This window comes from Lontra canadensis, unplaced genomic scaffold (assembly GCF_010015895.1).
Source record: "Lontra canadensis isolate GAN:19392208 unplaced genomic scaffold, GSC_riverotter_1.0 scaffold37, whole genome shotgun sequence".
NCBI lineage: Eukaryota > Metazoa > Chordata > Mammalia > Carnivora > Mustelidae > Lontra > Lontra canadensis.
In genome coordinates, this window is record NW_022631031.1 from 14,672,107 (window position 1) to 14,694,326 (window position 22,220).

Below are 22,220 nucleotides of genomic sequence, written 5' to 3' on the forward strand. Positions count from 1 at the left end.
GGGAGCAGCTGAAGGTCTGTTCCGGAGCCTGGGCTGTCCTCTCGCGCGCGGCGCTGGCCCGGGCGGCGGCGGGGAAGGAGGCGGAGGAGGAGGAGGAGGAGGAAGGCGGCGGTGGCGGCGGCGAAAGAAGAGGGGAGGACGGGGGCGGCGTCGGACTGGAGCCGAGCGGCGGCGCGAGCTGCCCGGGGCGCTGTCGTGAGCTCGCCCGCCGGGCCCCCATCCCCGAGCTACACCCTGCCGTGCCCAGCTCTGCCCGCGTCCGTGCCCCCGCGGGGAGCGCGCCGGGGCTGCCCCCCGAATGACGGGCGGAAGGTTCGACTTCGACGATGGCGGCACCTACTGCGGCGGCTGGGAGGAGGGCAAAGCGCACGGGCATGGCATCTGCACGGGGCCCAAGGGCCAGGGCGAGTACTCGGGCTCCTGGTCGCACGGCTTCGAGGTGGCTGGAGGCTACACCTGGCCCAGCGGCAACACGTACCAGGGCTACTGGGCTCAGGGCAAGCGGCACGGGCTGGGGGTGGAGACGAAGGGCAAGTGGATGTACCGGGGGGAGTGGTCACATGGTTTCAAGGGGCGCTACGGGGTCCGGCAGAGCCTGTGCACCCCCGCTCGCTACGAGGGTACCTGGAGTAACGGGCTGCAGGACGGGTACGGCGTGGAGACCTACGGGGACGGAGGTGAGCAGCGTCGCAGGCGGCTCGGCTGCTCCGTGAGCTGGTGCGGTGGGCTTTGCCCAGGCTGCGGGGAAGCGGGGAGGACGAAAGGCGCACGTGTCCGGAAACCCGCCAAAACACCTGGGGAAGCCTCCCACCCATCTCCCGCGCCAGCGTGGAGACGCGACTAGTGCGTGGGGGGGGGGGTTGCTCTGACGCGGTTCCTGGAACGGGCAGTGTGTCCACACCCGGGGGAGCAAGGCGTGAATATACCTGGCCGGCGCCAGCACCGCACTGCCACCAGGAGGGAGCGCCGCCCGGGTGGGTTGGGCAGGGGAGAGGACGCTGTCACTTGAGCCCGTCACATTACGTTCCTGATCCCTCCCTCTCCCGGCCGGGTTTGAAAACGCCACTCCGGTGGAGTTAGAGCGAACGCCCGGGGCTTGTGAGGCTGGCGGTCGGTGCTGACCGCTCCCCGGATTGGTTTCACGTGGAGTCGTATTTCGCTTCTGGTCCTCTAGTAGCCTAAAGATAGAAGCCAGAACCCCATAACTAGGATGTAGGGGAATTGTACCTTACTTGGAGTGCATTTGGAAACATCCTAGCTATGGAGGTGGAGGAGCCACCTGATGCAGGTGCGGCTCTGAGGGTGTGAGCTTCCCTTCCCGGTTTTCATTCGGTTTCCTAGAGTAGTAGTTTTCCATCAGAAGAATAGTAGTCATTGCTGACCTGGAGATCTTTGGGCAAGTTACTAGGAAAATGGCTTAGAAATGAACAATGAAGTCCACGTTTTAAGAAATATATTCAAAAGATACATTCCTACAGTTGCTAAGTTAGCAGCCACTTTACTCCCGCGAATGGCAGTATGGAATCACCAAATTGTGCTGAGGTTGTATGACCTTAGCACGCAATGAACAAAATTGTTATATGAACAAAATTCACCTGATTTTACTATTTAACAACTTTGTGAAATAAATTGTGTATATAATAGGGCAGAGTTCCTTTTTTTTTTTTTTAACTAGGAAAAGTATCCATTACTGAAACAGGTGTCAAAACCTGATGAATTTTCTTGTGTAATAAGCTGAGAAGGATGAATAGCTTATGCTTTGGCAAAATACATTTTCTGATGATAAACATGATCATAGTTAATTGAAAAAGGGGAGGCAGTGTCAACGTTTGTCGTCACACAGCTCAGAGTTGAAGGGAATTAAAAGGATCCAATTAAAAGTTTCTCCAGCCCACTGCATAAAAGCTTATACAATTTGTACACTTCACTTACTCAGCACACTTGGGCTGTATTTCAAATGCAAAATAGTAGGATTCAATGGTAGAATTTGATAAAAAGACATCTCTTGGACCTACAGTATAAATAAAGGATACGGTTCTCATGGATTAAAAGGAGGGAGGGGAACTTTCTCTAATACTTTTATATGGGCTCCAGTCTTAAGTTTCACAGTAGTTAATTAGGGCCCTTAAATATTCTGAATGGGCATATAGTGCCTTATAAATATGTTAGCTTGTGATTGGATTTTATTGGAGACTCTAGGTCTGTAATATAACTAAATTCCATGCTCAAAAGTAGAATGCAAAATTTATTTTTTAAATTTGCATGTTATTTTATAACCTCTTAAGAAGGCCGGGCATAGTTCTCTTCAGTTTGGGAAGGTTAAAAATAAATTAGTCTTAAATAAAAAAAATCTTTTAAAGTTACTACTCATTAAACAAAATCTCTTGGTTTAGAGGATTCATTACACTTAGCAAATACATAGATATAGATATATCTTTCTATGTATAGATAGATATATCTGTCAGTGAAGGTCCTCTATGTATGTGTTGTAGAAGCTCAAATAAGTGACCAGGATGATGTTATGGATAATCTGCCTTCTGATTTAAAACTATTTTTTTTAAGATTTTATTTTATTTATTTGACACACAGATATCATAAATAGGCAGAGAGGCAGGCGGGGGGGCGGGGAGCAGGCTCCCTGCGGAGCAGAGAACCCGATGTGGGGCTTGATCACAGGACCCCGGGATCATGACCTGAGCTGAAGGCAGAGGTTTAACCCACTGAGCCACCCAGGCATCCCTGATTTAAAACTACCTTAAAAAAATTTTTTAAACCCGTAAAATTTGGCATCACATGGTTTTCCTCTTCTACGAAAAGAAAAAAAAAAAAAATTCAAATATGCTCCCAGTTAGGAAAGAAAAAAAAACCTTAAAAATCACTTTGTCTGCTCTATGCTAGTTGATTTTCCTGCTTTCTTTCATATGTCACTTCGTTAGAAAGTCCCTAATCATAAAGTGGGGATCTAAGTAGAAGTGTATTGCTATAACTTATTTTATGCAAAAGTTTGGTCAAAATAGGAAATACCACCTTCCCTATTTTTAAGAATGAGTTTCTTTATGTCTCTGCACTACCACCTGTCCATCCCTATGCACCCTTTGTCAAACTTAGGGAAAATCTGATTCCATGTATTTTGTGACATTTAACTAGAAGATGGAGTATTAATTCCATAAGGAATGTATCACCTGATTATTTTATTAGTGATTTGTGTGTAAAGTGTTGCCAAAACTGCCTAAATATTAAGAATAAAATAGTACAGTACTAATGAAATCCAAAATCTAGGTGCCCAGAATGTTTTTGCATAAATTCTGATCTGCTGCATCTCGTTTTTTTCACCAGTCATAAACTATTGAAAATATCTAGGAAGGCACATTGCTTTATTAATTATGTGCATAGTCACATATACCCATTCATAGCACATGAATATAAATTTGGCATAGTGCAATCTACATTTGACTGGGACTCATTCTGAACTGGGTGACTTATGCTATAAGATTATGTAGTTAAAATGGCTATATCTAGAAAACCAATGCCCAGATGAAGAAGTCATAGAACATAATTTAAAACAAAACCTGTAAAAATAATTTTTACACTTGTGAAATAGGCATCTTTATTTGAGGGTTGGAGACGAACTAATTAGAACTTTATTTGGACAGCAGGGAAAAGTTGGAACCCATCTGCTTCATAAAAAAAAATAGCCCTTTTTTTCCCCAAAGTTCATTGACTAAACCCATTTTAAATTTCAGATGAACTACTAACAGTTTGACTATAAATTGGTATTTAGCAATTCCATGGAAGAAGTCTTCCATATACTGTGATTTAACAAAATAAGATAGGAATATTTCCAATGCAGTTGCCCCCCGCTCCCCTCCCTGTTTGACAGTTAAGCAGAGACCTAAACTTTCTAATTACTGCTGTTGCCTTAAACTGCTTGGATTTTCAAGCAATGCTTATTTGGAAATTCTAAATACTCCTCTTACTTTTGGAGATACCAGTTACAGAAACTACTTATTAATTTTCTCTCAGTGTTAAACATTTGCTAAGATGGTATGGTTGCATTTTCAAAATATAAAACATATCAAATAGCATCTTTGGAAACTGTTCTTGCAAAATTGTCATTGTGTAGAAAGGTAGAGATGATTATAGCATTACTTGTTTATTTAAACAAAATATTTTAAAAACAAGGTTGTTTTGGTATGTATAAGTCAGTTTGCAGAACTTTTATCCTAGAACTTGTATTTTACCCATATAGGCAGAGGGAAAGTCAAAGTTGAAATCTCCTAATTTCATTCCCTTCCCTGTTAAGACGGTGGTATTTGGAAATGGCTAATATTCAGTAGGAACCTTTTTAACCTGGAATGTTCTATGTGACTATCTTATCCTTTGGGGTTTAATCCTTTTGAGAAAACTATGGTCCACCTACCTCCTCAGAAGTTCATAAATGTCAGGTTAAGTTTCATATTTACCCAAAATAGGACATTCATAATACCAGACCTACTTAGAATTTCATTGTCCCACTGTTGTCCGTTTATACGACATAAGTATATCAAACTAAACAGAAAGAGAAGGTAGTCATGAAATTTGTCAAAACTTTTGACTTTGGAGCCATTACAGTTTTAAATGTATTGAAATAATCCGCCCATATTAATACAATGATATAAAACCACTAGCATATATAGCTCAAGTATTTAAAAAGTAAATGGAGGGGCGCCTGGGTGGCTCAGTGGTTTAGGCCTCTGTTTTCGGCTCAGGTCATGATCTCAGGGTCTTGGGATCAAGCCCCACATTGGGCTCTCCGCTCAACGGAAGCCTGCTTCCCCCTTTCTCTCTGCCTGCCTCTTTGCCTACTTCTGATTTCTCTCTGTCAAATAAATAAAGTCTTAAAAAAAATACTTAAAAAAAAAGTAAATGGAAATCTAAAATGAAAAGTGACTGCAAGTTAGATCTATATAATCAGAAACTGAAAGAGGTCAAAAAAGACTAATCATGATTTATTTTCTATTATATTGTGAGTTACTATGATAATACAGAAGTAATTACATCTTAAAATTTCCACATAGCTCCTTTTGGGGGGATACTATAATTTAAAATGTACCTTTAATTAAAGGAAATCTCCCTGATTTTGAAAAGTCTAAGTTCCCTAATTTTAATATTCAGTGTTTCATGTGATTTAAAAAGCCACACCAGGTTATTTAGCTAATTTATTTAATAGAAAAACTTACCAAACACAAATGCTTTATAGATTATCCTATTCCTAAAACGGCATCATATTCATTGAAAAAGTGATCTGGTATCACCAAACTTCTAAGAGACGCCTTTGCTCTGAGATGAATTATATACTGTTAGGAGTGGAAGATCTACTCTGGTCTTCTCTCAGTTTTTCTAGGGGTAAGTAGTATATTTTGAGCCACCATAGCTATTTACTATAAAGTCATCAAACACCTACAGATCATAGGGCACATAAGTTATAAGACTGGAAATTTTGTGTTTGCTTTGAAGGTAATTCCTGCCCTCAGAGTGCTTCTAGTCCACATGTTTCATTCTGTTGTGTCAGACTAGGGAAGTCAATTAAGAGAATGGCAAGGAGAAAGCAGAACTTTGGCAAGTAGTACAGGACAAATCTTGACCGTTTCACCTGGAAGTACAAAATCTTGTAATAAATTGCCCATTTTTTAGTAATGGTTCGCTATGTTCAGAATACATACAGTATTTGTCAAATCAACCTTAGCACCAAAAATTCTTCCAAATCTAAATAATAAGCCTAAATATTACACACTTTTCCCTACCTTAAAAAAATGAAAGAAAGAAATGTAAAATAATTTGATGGCCCATGTCCTGAGTACTCAGATCACTAATAATTTTAAGTCTTTGAGCCTGTTGGAATGTTAGAGTGACAGACCTAGAGTTTTTAAAGGTTTTCAGCTAAATGAGTAAAATTAGAATAAAATTCACAAATAGAACTCATTTCATCTTCTGTGACACTGCCTTCCTTCCTTTGGGGGATTTTGATGTGCTAATTTCAGGGGAGAAAAGTTGTTTTCTAATGATCACTCTTTTTGTATTAGAAAGTAGTGGTTTCATCTGAAACACTCGGATAAATTTAATGAAAAGCAAAGTTACCAGACTATTGGAAAATGCTATGCAATTACATTAAAACCATAGACACAAAATTACAGGGCAGGAATTCGCAAATGGATGAAAAGTAGCGCTTAGAGTTGACTTGGAAACGTGTGGGATTTGACCGAGGGCCTGCCTGCTCTATGCGCCAGGCTCTCCCAGAGCGCACCCAGGCGCTTCGGGCGCTTGCAGCCCAGACGGCACCCCCCTGCACCCCGACTCACGCTGTGCCTTCTCACGGTCTCTCTCGAAGGTACCTACCAGGGCCAGTGGGCCGGCGGCATGCGGCATGGCTACGGCGTGCGCCAGAGCGTGCCCTACGGCATGGCCACCGTGATCCGCTCGCCGCTGCGCACCTCCATGGCCTCGCTGCGCAGTGAGCAGAGCAATGGCAGCGTGCTCCACGACGCCGCGGCCGCTGCTGACAGCCCCGCCGGCACCCGCGGCGGCTTCGTGCTCAACTTCCATGCCGACGCGGAGCTCGCGGGCAAGAAGAAGGGCGGCCTCTTCCGAAGGGGCTCCCTTCTCGGAAGCATGAAACTTCGCAAGTCCGAATCCAAGTCTTCCATCTCCAGTAAGCGCAGCTCGGTCCGCAGCGACGCGGCCATGAGCCGAATCAGTTCCAGCGATGCCAACTCCACGATCAGCTTCGGCGACGTAGATTGTGATTTTTGCCCCGTGGAAGACCACGTCGACGCCACCACCACGGAAACCTACATGGGCGAGTGGAAGAACGACAAGCGCAATGGTTTCGGCATCAGCGAGCGCTCCAACGGCATGAAGTATGAAGGCGAGTGGGCAAATAACAAGAGGCACGGGTATGGCTGCACCGTGTTTCCTGACGGCTCCAAAGAAGAGGGAAAATACAAAAATAATATTCTGGTCCGTGGAATAAGGAAGCAGCTTATACCAATAAGAAATACAAAAACTAGGGAGAAGGTGGACAGAGCAATTGAAGGCGCGCAAAGGGCAGCGGCCATGGCGAGAACCAAGGTGGAAATAGCAAATTCAAGGTATGTAAATGCAAGGTGGGTGGTTGTGCCTGGTCCTTCAAAACAGTAGGATATCAAATATTATGTTTGTCATTCTGCTGGTAACGTCACCAAAGAGCTGCTAGAACCAAAGTTAGAGAATGATGGAAGTGCAGTGGAGTGGGTCAGAAAGGTACCTGCACTGTTCTGAAAAAGTCATCATCACAAAATGTTGAAGGCACATTGAGATCCCCTTCTTGATGCAGATTACTTCCCTAATACTTAATGGCTGGTCGCTCAGACCCTATGCACATTTTCAGGAATTCAGAAAGTTACTTCTGGGGTGGTTTTTTGTTTGTTTTTGTTTTATTGAGAAGGCCTCAAAATCTAAAGATAGCAGAAATGGAAAGTTACAAGACCAAATCTTGCATGGTTCTTTAAGACAAAGCTCCCGTCTGAGTTAAGGAGGGCACTTGTGAGCACTGGGTGTTGCTGTATGTAAGTGATGATTCACTGAATTCTACTCCAGAAACCAATATTGCACTGTATGTTAACTGCCTAAAATTTTAAAAGTAATAATAATTAATAAGTAAAATATCACTGCAAAAAAAATGAAAAAACAAAAAACCTCATCTCTGTGGGAGTGGCAGAGGGATTAAGGCTCATACAAAGCACTGCGTTCTATGCGGGAATGATTAGATCAGTGGCATATTAAAAGGAAAGGGGTGGGGAGGAACCTGACATGGACAGATGGGACTGTCAGTGTGCCAAAGTTGGAAGAAAGTAGAGCAGTAGAGAAGGGATGGAGTGAGTAGGAGAAAGCGGTGAATTATAGATTGAGAAGTGGGGTGTATGTGGGCACAGAAGGACTATGTGCCTGAAGTTTTACCATTAATAGCTGGGTTCAGGGATCCAGCAAGAGGGTTGGAGAAATCTATTGGGAATAGAATTGTCTTATTGTAGACAAAAGAGATGGTTATAAATGGGAAATATTATTTTGGGGCTTATTTACTGGCCACCGACTGGCCACAGTTTTTTATAACTTGAGGCAAATGTCTTTTCCTGCTTCAGTAGTATTTTCTCGTAGAAGTAAGCCTTCTTTCAAAACCACAAAATATTAGCATGTCTTCAGTTTTTATTCTTAGCATTGAATAAATGGACTCTCCTTTGCTTTGGCTGAACCATATGAAATTATTGATATTTGGACCTTTTGATGTTCAAAAAATGGCAATTTCATGTGGTTCAACTCAATACTTTCAGACTTTGGAAGTTTCTATTAAAAAAAAAAACTTTTATGGCTGCTGTTTACTTCTTAGTATCTGAAGCACCACTTGTTCTTTTTTTTGCGTTATATTGAGGTATGTATTAAAAGTCTTCAGGATTTCCATCTTTATCCCAAACTCATCCTGCTTTAAAGTTAATATTGTTTGCTGATCAGCACAGACTTTCAGGAAGGGTCTCACCTCTCCTCTCTGCGGGGCATCCTTTATTTTAGATCACAGTTTTCCCAGATCACCAAGCATTGTATTACTTGCTTTTCAGTTTGCTTATAGATGGTATTCTTGGCACATCTAATCTTACTGGCTTCTCTGGCTCTCAGCTAACTTTTAGAGCTAGTGATATACCTTTGGTTATGTCCTGACCTCTCGTTTCAAATGTACTCCTGGATTCTTCCATTTGTTTTCCCTTTAGAGCCTGGTGATCTAGTAGAGGCAGTTCGATCTTGGCAGATGGGAAGTGCACCTGCACAGGACACTAGCAAATGACTTTCTTAGACTTGCTTTAATTATTGACTTTTATGGTTTAAATTGGAAGAATCTAAATAATGAAAGTGAAATGCTTGTAATGCAAGGATCTGTGATTATACTAGCATCATAAAACTCTTAACCCAAGTCCTAGCCACATCCCCTCTGTTGAAAGTCTTTCAGGGATAATAATGTAGTTTGAGAGTACTGTATTGCATAGTTGATAATCAACAAATGCACTTTTAGCCAGTTAACTGCCTCATTAATATTTCACTTAGCTATTTGGCAAACGCTCAATACCTTATACTAAGTGAAATAAACCAGTCACAGGACAAATATTGCATGATTCCACTTAAATGAGGTCTCTAAAATGGTCAGACTCCTAGAAACAGTAAAATGGTGGTTGCCAGAGGCTGGAGAGAGGGGGAAATGTGGAGCTGCTGTTCAATAGCTCTAAAGTTTCAGTTAAGCAAGGTGATTGTGCCTGTAGCTAACAGTACTGTATTGTGTACATAAAAATTTGCTAAGAGGGTAGATCTCATGTGAAGTGTTTTAACCACAGTAAAAAATTTATACTATTTGGATGATGCAATAGACAAAATACTCAATTAACCTTTTATGTCTGTCTTTCACTGTGTGACTCCTCTTTCCAGATTCCTTGCTTTAATAAATACTTCAGATACAGATTTTTGCTACTTCTTTTTGTAGAAAGTAATTGAAGGACCGACCGTCCCCTTCGGTAGCTCTGAGCTTAAAGTTCTACATTCTTTTAAAAACTTTTTTGGGTCACCTGGGTGGCTCAGTTGCTGGCTCTCGATTTCGGCTCAGGTCACGATCTTGGGGTGGTGAGATTAAGCCTCCCCCACCCCGCCCCGAGGGTTCTGCCCTCAGCAGGGAGTCTGCTTGAGATTTTCTCTCCCCCTCTCCCCCTTCCCCCAACCCCGCTCTCATAAATAAATCTTTAAAAAAGTAATAAATTATTAAAACTTTTTTTTTTTTTTTAAGAGAGAAAAAGCTTCCTTTAAGGTTTTGGAGATTGCTGGGTAGGGAATGGACTTCTTACTATATTGTCATAAACCGTGACTCTTGATAATACCTGAGGATCTGCTTAGTCCTTCCTGGACCCTCCAGTAGTTACCATTAATGTTTTGTTTCTAAAAAATAGCAAAAGTTTAAGAATGTAGGTGACACTCTCCTCTTGGTCCTGCCCCAGTAATGGCAGAATAACAACTATAAAGTCAGGCTTCTGGCAGCTGCAGCTCTCAAAATCACGCATTTGCCACTAGCAACAGAGGGAGATGGTAATAGTCACTGAACAGCTCAGTTTGCCACCCAGATAGTGCTAATCATTATTCTGTTGCTGTTATTTCTTAGGTTGTGGAGAGTTTTTGTTGTTTAAGTCTCAGGAAAATGGATCCATTTTTGTGCCATAACCCTGTATTATCTTGAAGCCAAGCTTCAAGTTAGCCCTGAGAGAAAACAATGGTATCCTCCTCAGGGAAATCAAGAGACATGGAAACAACCACCTTTGGCCAAGAGATTCAAGAAGGTCTGTGGACCTTTCCTTTGCTTCTTTGAAGAGAAAGTGGTGTGTCTCAGCAGGAAACACACAGGAGGCTTATTTCAGAAGGTGTATTATGGACCCCTGTTTAATTCTTACCGATAAGGGAATGTGAGGATCGCATAATGGTTAGTAGATCATAGAAATAATGCAGCAGATAGAGAATTAGTAGATACTGATCATTTACTAGCAGGTTAGCACTTAAAGAGTGAAAACTCTAAGGGAGACTAATAATTTGCTGACTTTTATAAGTTTTCTTCAGGTTTCTGTTCTAATCAAGTATTATGTGTATTAGATGTAACAAAATGTTTTCTTCCCTTCTTGTCTTGGGCCTGTGGGTAAAAATCATCTGGAATTGAGAAAATGTCTCAATCTTGTTTTTAAAAGAAATGTTCAAGAGGTAAGGGAGCAACTCTATTTCAGGCCCCTCACATTCAGAGGCAAAGACCACAGCTCTGCCCGAGATGACCCTACTTTGCCTGTTTCGAGTACATTTCTCGTTTGGTCATTCTTACTCCATGAACTCTTGTCTCCAGTCATCGCCTAAGAGATGTTCAAAATACTAGTCCTTGAGAAACATATTTTAAGGAAGAATTTTAAGGTGAGGCATTTGGTTGAGGTAGCCAGTAAGTTGCCCTTAGCATACTTCGGTGGAAAAGAATAGATAATTTAGAAAAGGATGTAGACAAAAGAAGAGCTTTGTAGACTCTGAGCCCCAGAGGACATGATTATCGTGCTAAAGGATGGAAGAAGGCTGGTGACAGGGATGGGAGAGAGCTGGCTTCAAGCAGTTGAGAACCACACGCTGGCTTCATTGTATCGCATAGATTAGAAGAAAGAAAATAAACTGGGAGGATAGACTGGACCACCGTTCTGACTCTGTGGAGGCCTCACTGAAGCTGGGAGGGTGTGTGGATGGACTGGCTTCAAGACTACTGTGAAGTGTCAGTGGCTGCTCCCAGTCTCCCCCAGACTTCAGGCTCTGACAGCAGTACTGAGACAGGTAATGTTGGGAGGGAGCCCTGTAGTGTATCCGGCCCAGCCCCAACCCTGCTGGGCCCAGCACAGATGTAGTTGTACAGGGGGATGGAAGCACCAGATCGATATGGAGGCCTGAAGCTTGAGGGATCTGGGACACAGGTGAGCCTGCTGTACCTATTTTCAGAACTAGAGATTGGATTCCATGTTGTCAATTTTGGAGTTTAATATTAAAAAAATTTTAAAAAATGACACTTTTTTCCAAAAACCCTACATATGTACCATAGTTTTCTTCTAAAAAGATAGAATTCCTTACCACTCAACCTCTTTCCTCCATGGCCTGAATGATTCAGCCACAATGCCTTTCCTTCAGTTCTCAGGGAAGTCTTTGCTTGTCCCTTCCCTCTGCCTGGGGCCCTTGCCCCAGCTAGCCCCTCCGGCTAGCTCCATCTTAAGGTTTAGGCATCAAGTCTCTTCAAGGAAGGTTTCCCTAAGCCCACACCCTCCCACCCCACTGCCGCCCCCTTCCACCTAAGTGCCCATTTGTCTAAGTTGTCGTTGTATTTCAGTATTTTTTTTGGTATCTCTTTCTCCAACTAGATCGGAAAGCTAGACCCTGAAGGCAGCTTTGCTCGCTTTTACTCACCCAGCAGCTAGTTTAGATCAGGGTGCTTTCGTAAGGGCTCTAGTAAATATTTGATGAATGAGTGAATTAAATTCTTACTAATTAGGCTGTAAACATTCCCAGGGCTTCTAATTCTGCTTTCTTGGGCATTTATAAACCCAGCTTTAAAGGAAAGAAACAGCTCTTATAAATCATCATGCTATAATCTGGTAACAATCAAGGAAGTAGAGAAAATGCAAAAGTAGGTGTTATAGGTATGCTTTTCCTTAGCTACGTCAACATCAGTGAAGAGTCATTACCAAAGCATGGCTGGGGAATAAGAACTTGAGGTTAAGCTGAACTCTTATCTCCATTGTTCATAGGGATGAGCTGGTCCAGTGATACCTGTGACTGCTTCCTTTAAACAGATACAGAAACTCCAGGAAGCCAACTTATACTCACTATAAAAATATTAGCTCGGGGTGCCTGAGTGGCTCAGTGGGTTAAAGCCTCTGCCTTCAGCTCAGGTCATGATCTCAGGGTCCTGGGATCGAGCCCTGCATCGGGCTCTCTGCTCAGAGGGGAGCCTGCTTCCCCTTCTCTCTCTCTCTGCCTGCCTCTCTGCCTACTTGTGATCTCTCTCAAATAAATAAATAAAATCTTAAAAAAAAAAAAATTAGCTCATCCTACCTTTTTGACATCACCAAAATATGTGATCAGTCAGAACCTAAGAGCTTACTGTTTTTTTAAGAATCTGTTTTCTAAGTGTTTAGATATCTTTATTCCCTTTTGAAGGTTTTTCTTGTCTTACCCCCCCCCTTTTTTGGGTCATTTTTCTTGAGCTCAAATAACAGTGTTCAGTAGAACGGTTCCTTACAAGATTACTTGACTTGACTCACACTTCACTTATTAGTAATTAAAACCCAGAGTCAACCATGAGTCAGTGCACATTACAGATCCAAATTAAACTTCTACCAATTTTAGGGAAAAATCTCAGTCTCTGCCAAGTTACTGTGAAGGGCCAGAAATTTGAAATTCTTAAATTCATTTGGACAAATGGGTTCTAGTTGTCTTTTGCAAATCAAAATTCTGGTTTATCCTGTTTCCTTAATGTTAGTAGTCCTATCCTATCTTTAAAAACAATTGTAGATTATCTTTTCCATTAATTCTTTATTTCTTCTACTGGGACTCTGGTGAATGTTCAGTTTTTAGCATAAGTGATTTTTGCAGGGAAGTTGAATTTTCATGTAATATCTTTTAAGCCATTTTAATGAAGAAGCTGTTAAATAGGTAAAGAAATCTGGAGGAAAATCACCTAAAATGTGGGAATTCAGTGTTGAGGAGAGCATTAACGATTTTCTTTAGTTATGCCTCCTGTACTCTTCCAATATGGGCCTTTGCTGCCTGTCGCGCTCTCCCACCTGCTATCACCAGCCCTTCTGCAAAAGGCTTCCAGGGTTTTGGTTAATAAAGCTCAGGCTGAGGCACAGAGAAGTTACTGTGAATGGGGATTGATAGTTGCCCCTTTCCTCACAGGAGGGTTATCCTAAGGGTTGAATGAAAAAGTGGATATCCCAGGGTTTTGTGTGTGAACTGTGAATCACCATATCCAGTTCACATTTTGGAAAATGTGTCCATCATACAAGTATCATTCCCAAGACTGACAGTTGATAGATGACCAAGAAGCCAGACTGCAGTAGAGGTAAAGATGGAGGGAAGAAGGAAAAAGAAAGGGAAGGAGGCTTGGGAAGCAGAAATAAGGATAAGCAAAAGGAAGGGAATTAAATCCACCAAGTGTGACCAGCTGTGTTTAGATGTGAATGTATATCAAGATTCACCCCATTTCCAGCCTCAGATTTGTGTGAAGTCAATAGGGTATCAACGGGCAATGATATTTTTTAAGGCTGAAAAGGAACTGAGCAAAGAAATGGTGTATGTGTTTGTATCAAGCTATGCTGGGGTAATGTTCTGAAGACAATGTAGGATAATAAAGATTCTTATCTTCCTATTGTGTAGGTACACTAGCATAGGTCACCGTTGTCTTTTTTATATTACAGTTTTTATATTGCACATAAAAATTTTGAACACGTGTTTCTCCTTTTTACCAAAGAATGCCCATTTCCCACGGGTGAGAGTGAAGCGTCTGCTCTAATTTCCTTGCATTCTTGTCCAGCTGTTTAAAAAGAGCTGTACTTCTCTGTGTTAAGGGCCCAGGATTTCATGGGCCAAGCAGTCACTGAGGCTTTTCTGTGTGGGTGTGCAGAGGGAGCAGCTGAAACCAGAAAGATACTGAGGCATCTGCTCTGTCCTGCCCCCAAAGAAGGGGTAAAGCTTGGATGGGATGGTACTCCAGAGGCATGATGGGAACATGCCCCGCTTCTGTCCTTCAGCTCTGATGTCACGGTACCTCATGCTTAGCAGGTCATTACACATAACATGGGAACATACTGTGTTATGGGAGCCTTGTAAAACTTTTTTAGGGTATCTTGTTTCTGAAGACCTTTCTTTAAAAACCCTTCATCCAACCCTCCCAAGTCCAGACCCATTCAGAAACTGAGGCCTTTTGGGGGAGGGGTTGTGTTTTAATGATGAACAAGTAGGTTCAAGCAGTACAAATTCAATGAAAATGGGTCTTATGCCATAATAGTGGGAGAGTCACAGTTATCCAGACTTCTGGGCCATTAAAAACATACTTTTTTAAGCCCTCGTTCATGTAGGCCTGTCTCTCCACTTTGATTAAGCGGAGAGCATAAGGAGAAGATGCCGTCTGTATATGGTGTGAATGGGATATGAGGTAATGTTGAATTCTGCAGAAAGCTACTTGGCGAAAACTGGCTGCAAAGACTGGAGGGAAAAAGCAATGTTCCAGGGAGATAATAAGCTAGGTTTTTGGGACACATGTTGGCCTTGTTTTAACTATAGAAATCTGAGTTTGCTTAGGCAGTACAAACTGCAGCAGGTTCAATCTCATTTATCTCTGAAGCATGACATGTTTCCAGATTCTGTAAATCTGAAGAATTAAAGCAGCAGTTACTTTCCAGTATAGCTTCCTTGGTAATGAAAGCCTCCCTACTGTGTTGCCCTGAAAGCTAAAGGTGTGAGATAGCATTCATGTTCCATCCGTATACCCCATACAACTTCTAGCCTTGACCTGGAGATACTCTGTTTTCAGGCAAGTGGCAGAGTTCTGTGGCCTGCTAACACAGCTGGGGGACTTCTCCAAGCCACAGCTGCCAGGCGGCCAAAGCACCCCGCTCACAACTTTCCATTATGGATTAAGCTGACTCTGCCAATCTCACTTTACTCAAGACACCAAACTGGACGCTTGCAAGACTAGTGCCTTGCAAATCTTTGAGATGCTTTTCTTATTATAGATGAAATATGAACATTGTGTTTGGGAACAGGATCCAACAAATGCCAAAGGTATTTATGTAAGTCATTCAGCTTTAGTACAACAGCCTCTTGAGAATAAAACCAAATAAGCTTTTAATAATTCTGCCCCTTCCATTTCAGGTGGTGTTTCACAGTATTTGTATAATATGCTCAATTCAAAATAAGCTTCTTTATCAGGAATTTAATTAATACGTAAGGAATCAGATCACCTCCAAAAGAGTGCAACTCTTTGAAGTCAAATCTTCTTAGGATTTCCCTGTGTGCCAAAAGAAACTTATTCAAGCCAAGTAAAATACATTAATGCACTTTCTAGCATTTTTAAAAATAATTGATTGTGCCAGAGATTAACAGATAACTTCTCTATATTTTTGTTAGTTTTTAAAAACTTATGAATAAGGTTAAAATTTTGCTGAGTTTTGCTGTCTCGGGTCCATCAAGCTTTGATCTCAACTGGCTTAGTCCAGAGATCCCTCTCTGTTTAATTTTTTACATTGGTGTTGGAGCTTTTGGAATTATTATTTCAGGATTTCCTACATTCACTTCCATCCATTAGGGGAAAGGTTTAATATTCATGTGGGGAACCTTCTAGTCAAAACGTGTTGAGGAGAAATCCCATAGAAGCTGCAGTTCCAGGTTCAGGAGTAGGAATGGAGGAGCCACACCTGCCCTCCACCAGCCCTTATTACTCCTTCCCACCTCTCCTGCTCATCCCAGTGATTTGACAATTGGTTGAGCTGTGACTGATAGATTACCTTACAAAGATGCAAATGCTGTGGAAGGGTCGTTAATTAATACATTGATTAACACCCAGGTCTGGACTTGCAGAAAAGACGCTAGGTTACCAGCCCAATTTATAAGCCCATGAATTGATGACATACTATGTAAATGTAAAATAATGATCAAGATCCAGTCCTTTCTGTCACATGTTAGGAGAGAGAAGAATGCGGTTACCACTCCAACGATTGGCCCCTTGGTCTGAGCATAGGTAGCACATAGGAGAAGCTTTATCACAGCCTGGGGCTGGAGGCATGATTGTACAGGTGGTATCCAGCTTCAAAACCAAAGGATATGTAGGTGTTTTCCAGAAAGAGAAGGGTGCAAAGGATAATGGTCCACTTATCTTTGGGGTACTATAAAATGTTTGGTATGGCTGGAGAACATGGCTAGAAAAGACTACTAAATTGGGGGGGTGTTGAGAGATGAGGTGGAGGAGTAAGTAGGGGCTCGCTGACCTGAAAGGGGGAGTTTGGACATTATCACAAAGATCGGGGAGAGCTACTAGTAGGTTTAGGCAGAAGAAGTACATGATCGAATTTAGAAAGATCACTCTGGATGCAGGTGGTATAGGGACTGGGAAGAGCAAGGGGCAGTAAAATTGGAGTTTGATTAAGTAGTACTCTGCTAATTAGTAATCTGGGTAAGAACCTATGGGCTGAGCTAAGCAGTGACCGTGGGGATAGAAAGAAGCCCACGTATGGATGACAGCCTCCCAAGCAGACTCAGTAGGACCTGATGGCTGGTTGGATAAATGTGGCAAACCTAGTAGAGGCAGAGTGAGAGGGACCCCCACATTTCAGGCTCAAGCAACTAGAGGGATGCTAGTTCTATTTATTCAGAAAGGGACCAGAGAAGAAAACACTGGTTTAGAGAGGAAGATGTTTGGATTTTGACTTCTTGAATTTTGAGATGCTGGCCCCAAAGACAAAAGGGAACATGGGTCTGGAATTCAGACTTGTACCACACATGGAACTCAGACCCAAACCCTGAGGAACAAAGACATCAATGAGGCACATGGCAGAAGAGGAATTCCACATACGTGATGCTAGATGCAGCTCTTTTTAAGAAGTACAAATGAAGCAATTCTCACATTCAGTAAGAGGAACCCATTGCTTTAGGACAATGCAATTGTGTAGGTATCAGAAAGTCTGTTCCTGAATTTGTGAAATTATGCTTTCTAAGATTTATGCTCAAAGGACCTACCCAGTGAGCAAGATCTGTTGGCCTGTTTCTTTCTTGGCAATGTACAGGAACAAAATATCACTCTCCCAAATTATTGTGCTAAAGAAACCTCATTTTGGCAAACATTTATTTAGTGCCAGCTCTGTCCAAACATGGCACTAGGCCCTAGGAATACAGAGATGAATAAGAAACAGAACTTGTCATGGAGGGCAAATACCTTGAGGGTTCACAGCACTCCTGTGCTGGGGCTGGTGCTGTGAGCCAGGTGGGGCTGGGAGGTGGAGAGACCCACCGGGAAGCACCTAAGCCACCTGGGTGAGCTTGTCACTTGCCTGTTCTCTTGCACAAGCAAGCCCTCTCTGCCCAGACCACCCTCACACACAGGCCCCTTTCCTTTGTCTAACCTCTGTTAGTCTTTTGTGATCATGCACAAGGTCTGTATAGCACTGAGTTAGGAAAACCTAACAGAATGTCTTTTCATATATGGACTTTTATCACTGACAGTAGCAATGCTATCAACAGAATATACATAGATAAGAATTTTATAGTGCTAAGGAGAAGGTGACTGGTGCTTTCTTTAAAAAAAAATTTTTTTTCAACAGCTAAATAATTTTAATTTAAATCACATTTTAACTTAAACCTATCTCTGCTTAGAGTCTGAGATCTGATTTTTGACAGTAGCAAATCTCAGCATCATTTGGATACAGAAACAGCAAAGTTAGCTATCCTGCAGTAAGTTGATTTTTTGGCCATGTTTCCAAATAGGGAAGCAGTGTAGACAGTGCTACACATTTCCGCCATGTATGTGACACACTAGTGCAACCTCCCTTCCCCTTTGGGTCTGAGGATAGCAATTCGGGTGATGCCTTTGGGCCACGTACAAACGGAGCTGACATGGTTCAGTGGTTACCTGGTGCCTGAACCCGTGCCATGAACTTGGCAACTGTCACCTCACCTAATCCCCACAGCCACCCCATTAGTAGGAAACCGAGACATAGAAAGGTCAGAAAACAAGCAGATGACCTATGTAGGGCAGACTCCAGGCAGCGTAGCATCAGAGCCCAAACCTTTTTATTTTTTTTTAAATTTCTTTTCAGCATAACAGTATTCATTGTTTTCACACCACACCCAGTGCTCCATGCAGTCCAGGCCCTCTCTAATACCCACCACCTGCCCCTTCAAAACCCTCAGATTGTTTTTCAGAGTCCACAGTCTCTCATGGTTCACCTCCCCTTCCGATTTCCCTCAACTCCCTTCTCCTCTCCCCAACCTTTAATGTCCACTAGGTTTTGAGAGTTGGGGTAGGATTTTTTTTCCTTTTACCCAGGCACTTGCCTTAGGTTCATAAAGGAAGCTCCATCTGGGAGCGGTATTATTTCGTCATGCGCTTCATTTTGCCATTTCATTTAACCAATGTTATTCATTCAATAGCCACAAATCTTGTGGCTGACATGAACAGATGAGATCAGTTTCACACGGTGAATGCTAAGAAAAACTGAAAATGCAAAGGAAGGAAGAACACTAAACACACGTGGGGCTGAAGGGCTGAGCCTGTGCTCTGGAGAGTGAATCGAGACTCAGCGGAAAGCAAATGGTGGCCAGGGTGGTCCAGACAGAAGGAATATCCTGAGGAAGGCAGAGTGGGATGAAAGTGCATAGGCTGAGTTCCTGGCAGCGTTAGAGGGGCTTCTCCATCCACACCCCCTGCAGCAGATCACAAGGGGCACTTGAAATTTCTGGCCCCCACCCTGTGCTGAGTTCTCATGTTTTGGGGTGATGCTCAGAAGTCTGCATTTGACAAGCTTCCCCGGTTATTCTGAGGCACACTGAAGGTTGGTACATGTAGGTTAAGATAGGTTAGGAAATGATGTCATGAAGGTTTGGGAGCTGGATCGTCTGTTCCTGTTGGCCTTGGGAAGTCTTTGAAGGAAGTGGAGCCCAGAACCAACCATCTGCCTCTGAGACGGATTTAAGTGGGGCCAGGATTGGAGGCCTGGTCTGTAGCAAGACGGTAAAGACCCAGTCAAAGGCATGGATAGCAGAGAAGCAGGAGACGAAATTTGCAGGAATTTCTGGATCGAAGTGTTAGGTGAGGAACAGAGGCAAATCTAAGATGTTTGTGTGATATTCTAATGCCCCTAAATAGGATTAGTGAAAAGGTTCATCATTCCTGGAATGTGAGTCATTTATTTTAGACATACTAAGCAAAGTCATCTTTCTGGATCTCTCATCAATAGATGGGATGAGGGAGAAATTCATCAGTGCGGATGAGGAAGTGGGAGTCAGTGGACCACACTGTCACAGAGAGCCCAGGTCTGGGCCTCCGCTGCTGTTTTGAACTTGACTTCACCTAGCCATACCAACAATATTTCTTACAGAAATTATTTAACTCGTAAACACAGTGAAACATCACTAATGTTTTACTTGCCCATCTCCAGATTCATCATCTATCAGATGGTGGTGGACTGAAAGGGAAAATATCCCTTTAAAAGGACACTTACCAGTGTAAACTGTTAAGAACAAGCTTACAGTTAGGGACACATAACCAAAATTAAAGCTATTTTCTAAGTACCCGTAAGCATTCCAGGAGCTCAGCTCACATACCAGTTTTTTGTTTGTTTGTTTGTTTTTATCACCTCAGGGGTACTGTTAAAATGTTGACACACTTAGTACCACAGGAGACCTGAAGGGAGAAAGATAGATGTGCCTGACCCATCCACGAGCTTCGGGTTGGTTGGAGAGAACTTACACCCACAAGGAGTAGTTAAATAATAACACAAAGCGATTCATTTAGTCAACTGTTTCTTAGTGCCCATCGCATTCCATACGGGTTTTGAAGTAGTTCATGTAAATGTCTAAACGGTCAGTCTTACGGGAATTAAAAGAAGATTGGCTTGTCCATAAAGCACCTCCAAAGACCGTTTTCTTGGCCACTACTACTATTTTGAGGTCTGTGTGTGTGTGTGTGTGTGTGTGTTACCATACAAACTTGACAGTAAAAGCATTTTTCAAAATTGTTATTCTTCTTACTCCTCGCTAAGTCAGAATAACTTTCAACCCATTATTGAAATGATTAAAGCCTAATTTTAGAGCGAGCAGACAGTCCCTAATGTTTAAATCTATAAATGAAAACAAGGGAAAGAAGAACATATGTAAGTCGTCATTTTTTTTATTCCTTTGGAATTTTCAGTACTGTGATAATTTTGTGGTGCTAAAGTTCAGTTACTAAACTTTACTCTTGAAAAGTTTTCTTTAAATTACAGCTTCTAAATTTGTAACAGTTAACAGAGCCTCTATTTAGTGCCCGATAATAAGGGAAATTTCAAAGGAAATGGAAGGCGTAAGCCAACAAAGGGAAGAAAATTTTTAAAAAAGTCTCCAGCATCTCCCCTCCATAAACAGTGTCTGTGTAAAACACGTATGCATATGAATCTACGTAAATTCGTCCATATAAGATGCTGGCCCTGAGGGAATGCCAAGTAATGAGAAAGGGGAGAGAAATGAGAGAGGCAGCATGAATAAAGGGGTTCCTGGGATAATTGGCATGTCTGGTGCCAGGTGGAATTGGTCTAGAATGATTTCATAAGGAATTTGAGCCTTGAGCAATATTTTGAAGGGAAGCTAAGGCATGGTTTGTCGCAGAGGCAACAGAAATTTTGCCAGGTGGGGGAAGAATAGCGTGTCTGATGACTCACAGCCTGAAGAGAATGAAAAATGCTTCAAGGCAGTAAAGATCACCAGTGTTCATTATCTATGGGCAATACTGTCCTTGTGGTTCGCTGGAGTAGCTATTACTTTTGGCCTCAAAGCCTTATTAATCTTCTGATGTTTCATGTTGGTATTCCCTGCTGACTCCCATGGCCAACAGAACCTGAAAACAAGGGTCTTTGATAGGCAGACACTTCCCTCTCACCCTCATCCTACCACCCAGAAAAAAACCATCCGGAAAGCTAGTAAATTGGGGGATAGCAGTAGTGGGGCTGGTCTGAAATTCCCAGAGGCTAATGCTGTTGGTTTGTAGAAAAGAATAAAAATAAGTCACCGGATCTGACATTTCTGTTAGATTTTCACTCCGGAGCTTTATCCTCTTTTGAGAAGTCTCACAGTGTGCGTACAGAAACGTACTGAAAACCTGTCTGGACTGTGCGCCTCTCTACTGGTGTGGATAATGTAAGACGCACAGTGTTTTGCTTTGCGGCAGGTGGTGTAGAGTACAGCTGAGTCATGGTCAGAGAAGAGGACAATTAGATAAGGGTGCTGACTATTGAAGGATCTTAAAAGCACTAATCAGGCGTTATGCAATACACAAGTGGAAACCCTTTCAGAGTCCTGAGGAAGCTGGTAACATGAGCAAAACAACATCTGAGGAGAATGGTTTTAGCTGTCATGCACACAGTGGATTGGACGCAGCAAAAGTTGGGACAGGACCATCAAGGACATGAACATATCAATCCACACATAAAGAACTGGATTCTTGAGAGTGGCAAAGGAGAACTCATCTTGTCTACCACAGCTTGTGTAGAAAGAGCGTTAAAACCCTAAGGATCTGAGCATAGTCCGCTAAGAGCACACAGGGGCCATAAATAATGGCTCTGACACTTTGCGGAGAAGGAGGATGAATCTTTGAGTCGTGGATTTTCAGGGAGGAACAGAGCAAAAAGAGATTCCTATAAGAACGGTAACCAAAAAGCCTTGCGCACTTAAGTATTTCCAAAAGAACTGAAAACATCAAAATCGAAGATTTATATAGTCGCTTGTAATAGAGTTGTTAGGAAAATGAGAGAAGGCTGCGGTTGAGAAATTCATAAGGAATCATCAGAGATCGTAAACCATGTGCAGAAACGAGGGAATTATTTTATACCAAGATAAGCTAAGCTTAGGCAAGGTACTGACCA

General features: G+C 42.4%; 1 protein-coding gene across 3 annotated transcripts in view; it reads left to right on the forward strand.

Annotated features, from left to right (window-relative positions):
- The first annotated feature begins 59 nt into the window (after positions 1-59).
- JPH1 (junctophilin 1) overlaps positions 60-22,220 on the forward strand; it is an 83,096-nt gene continuing 60,935 nt past the window's right edge. For all 3 annotated transcript variants that reach the window (XM_032869171.1, XM_032869170.1, XM_032869172.1), the window contains exons 1-2: positions 60-677; positions 6,368-7,127. In XM_032869171.1, coding sequence (XP_032725062.1) covers positions 299-677; positions 6,368-7,127 — 1,139 coding nt within the window. In that variant the 5' untranslated portion in view covers positions 60-298. The remainder of the gene's footprint in view (positions 678-6,367; positions 7,128-22,220) is intronic.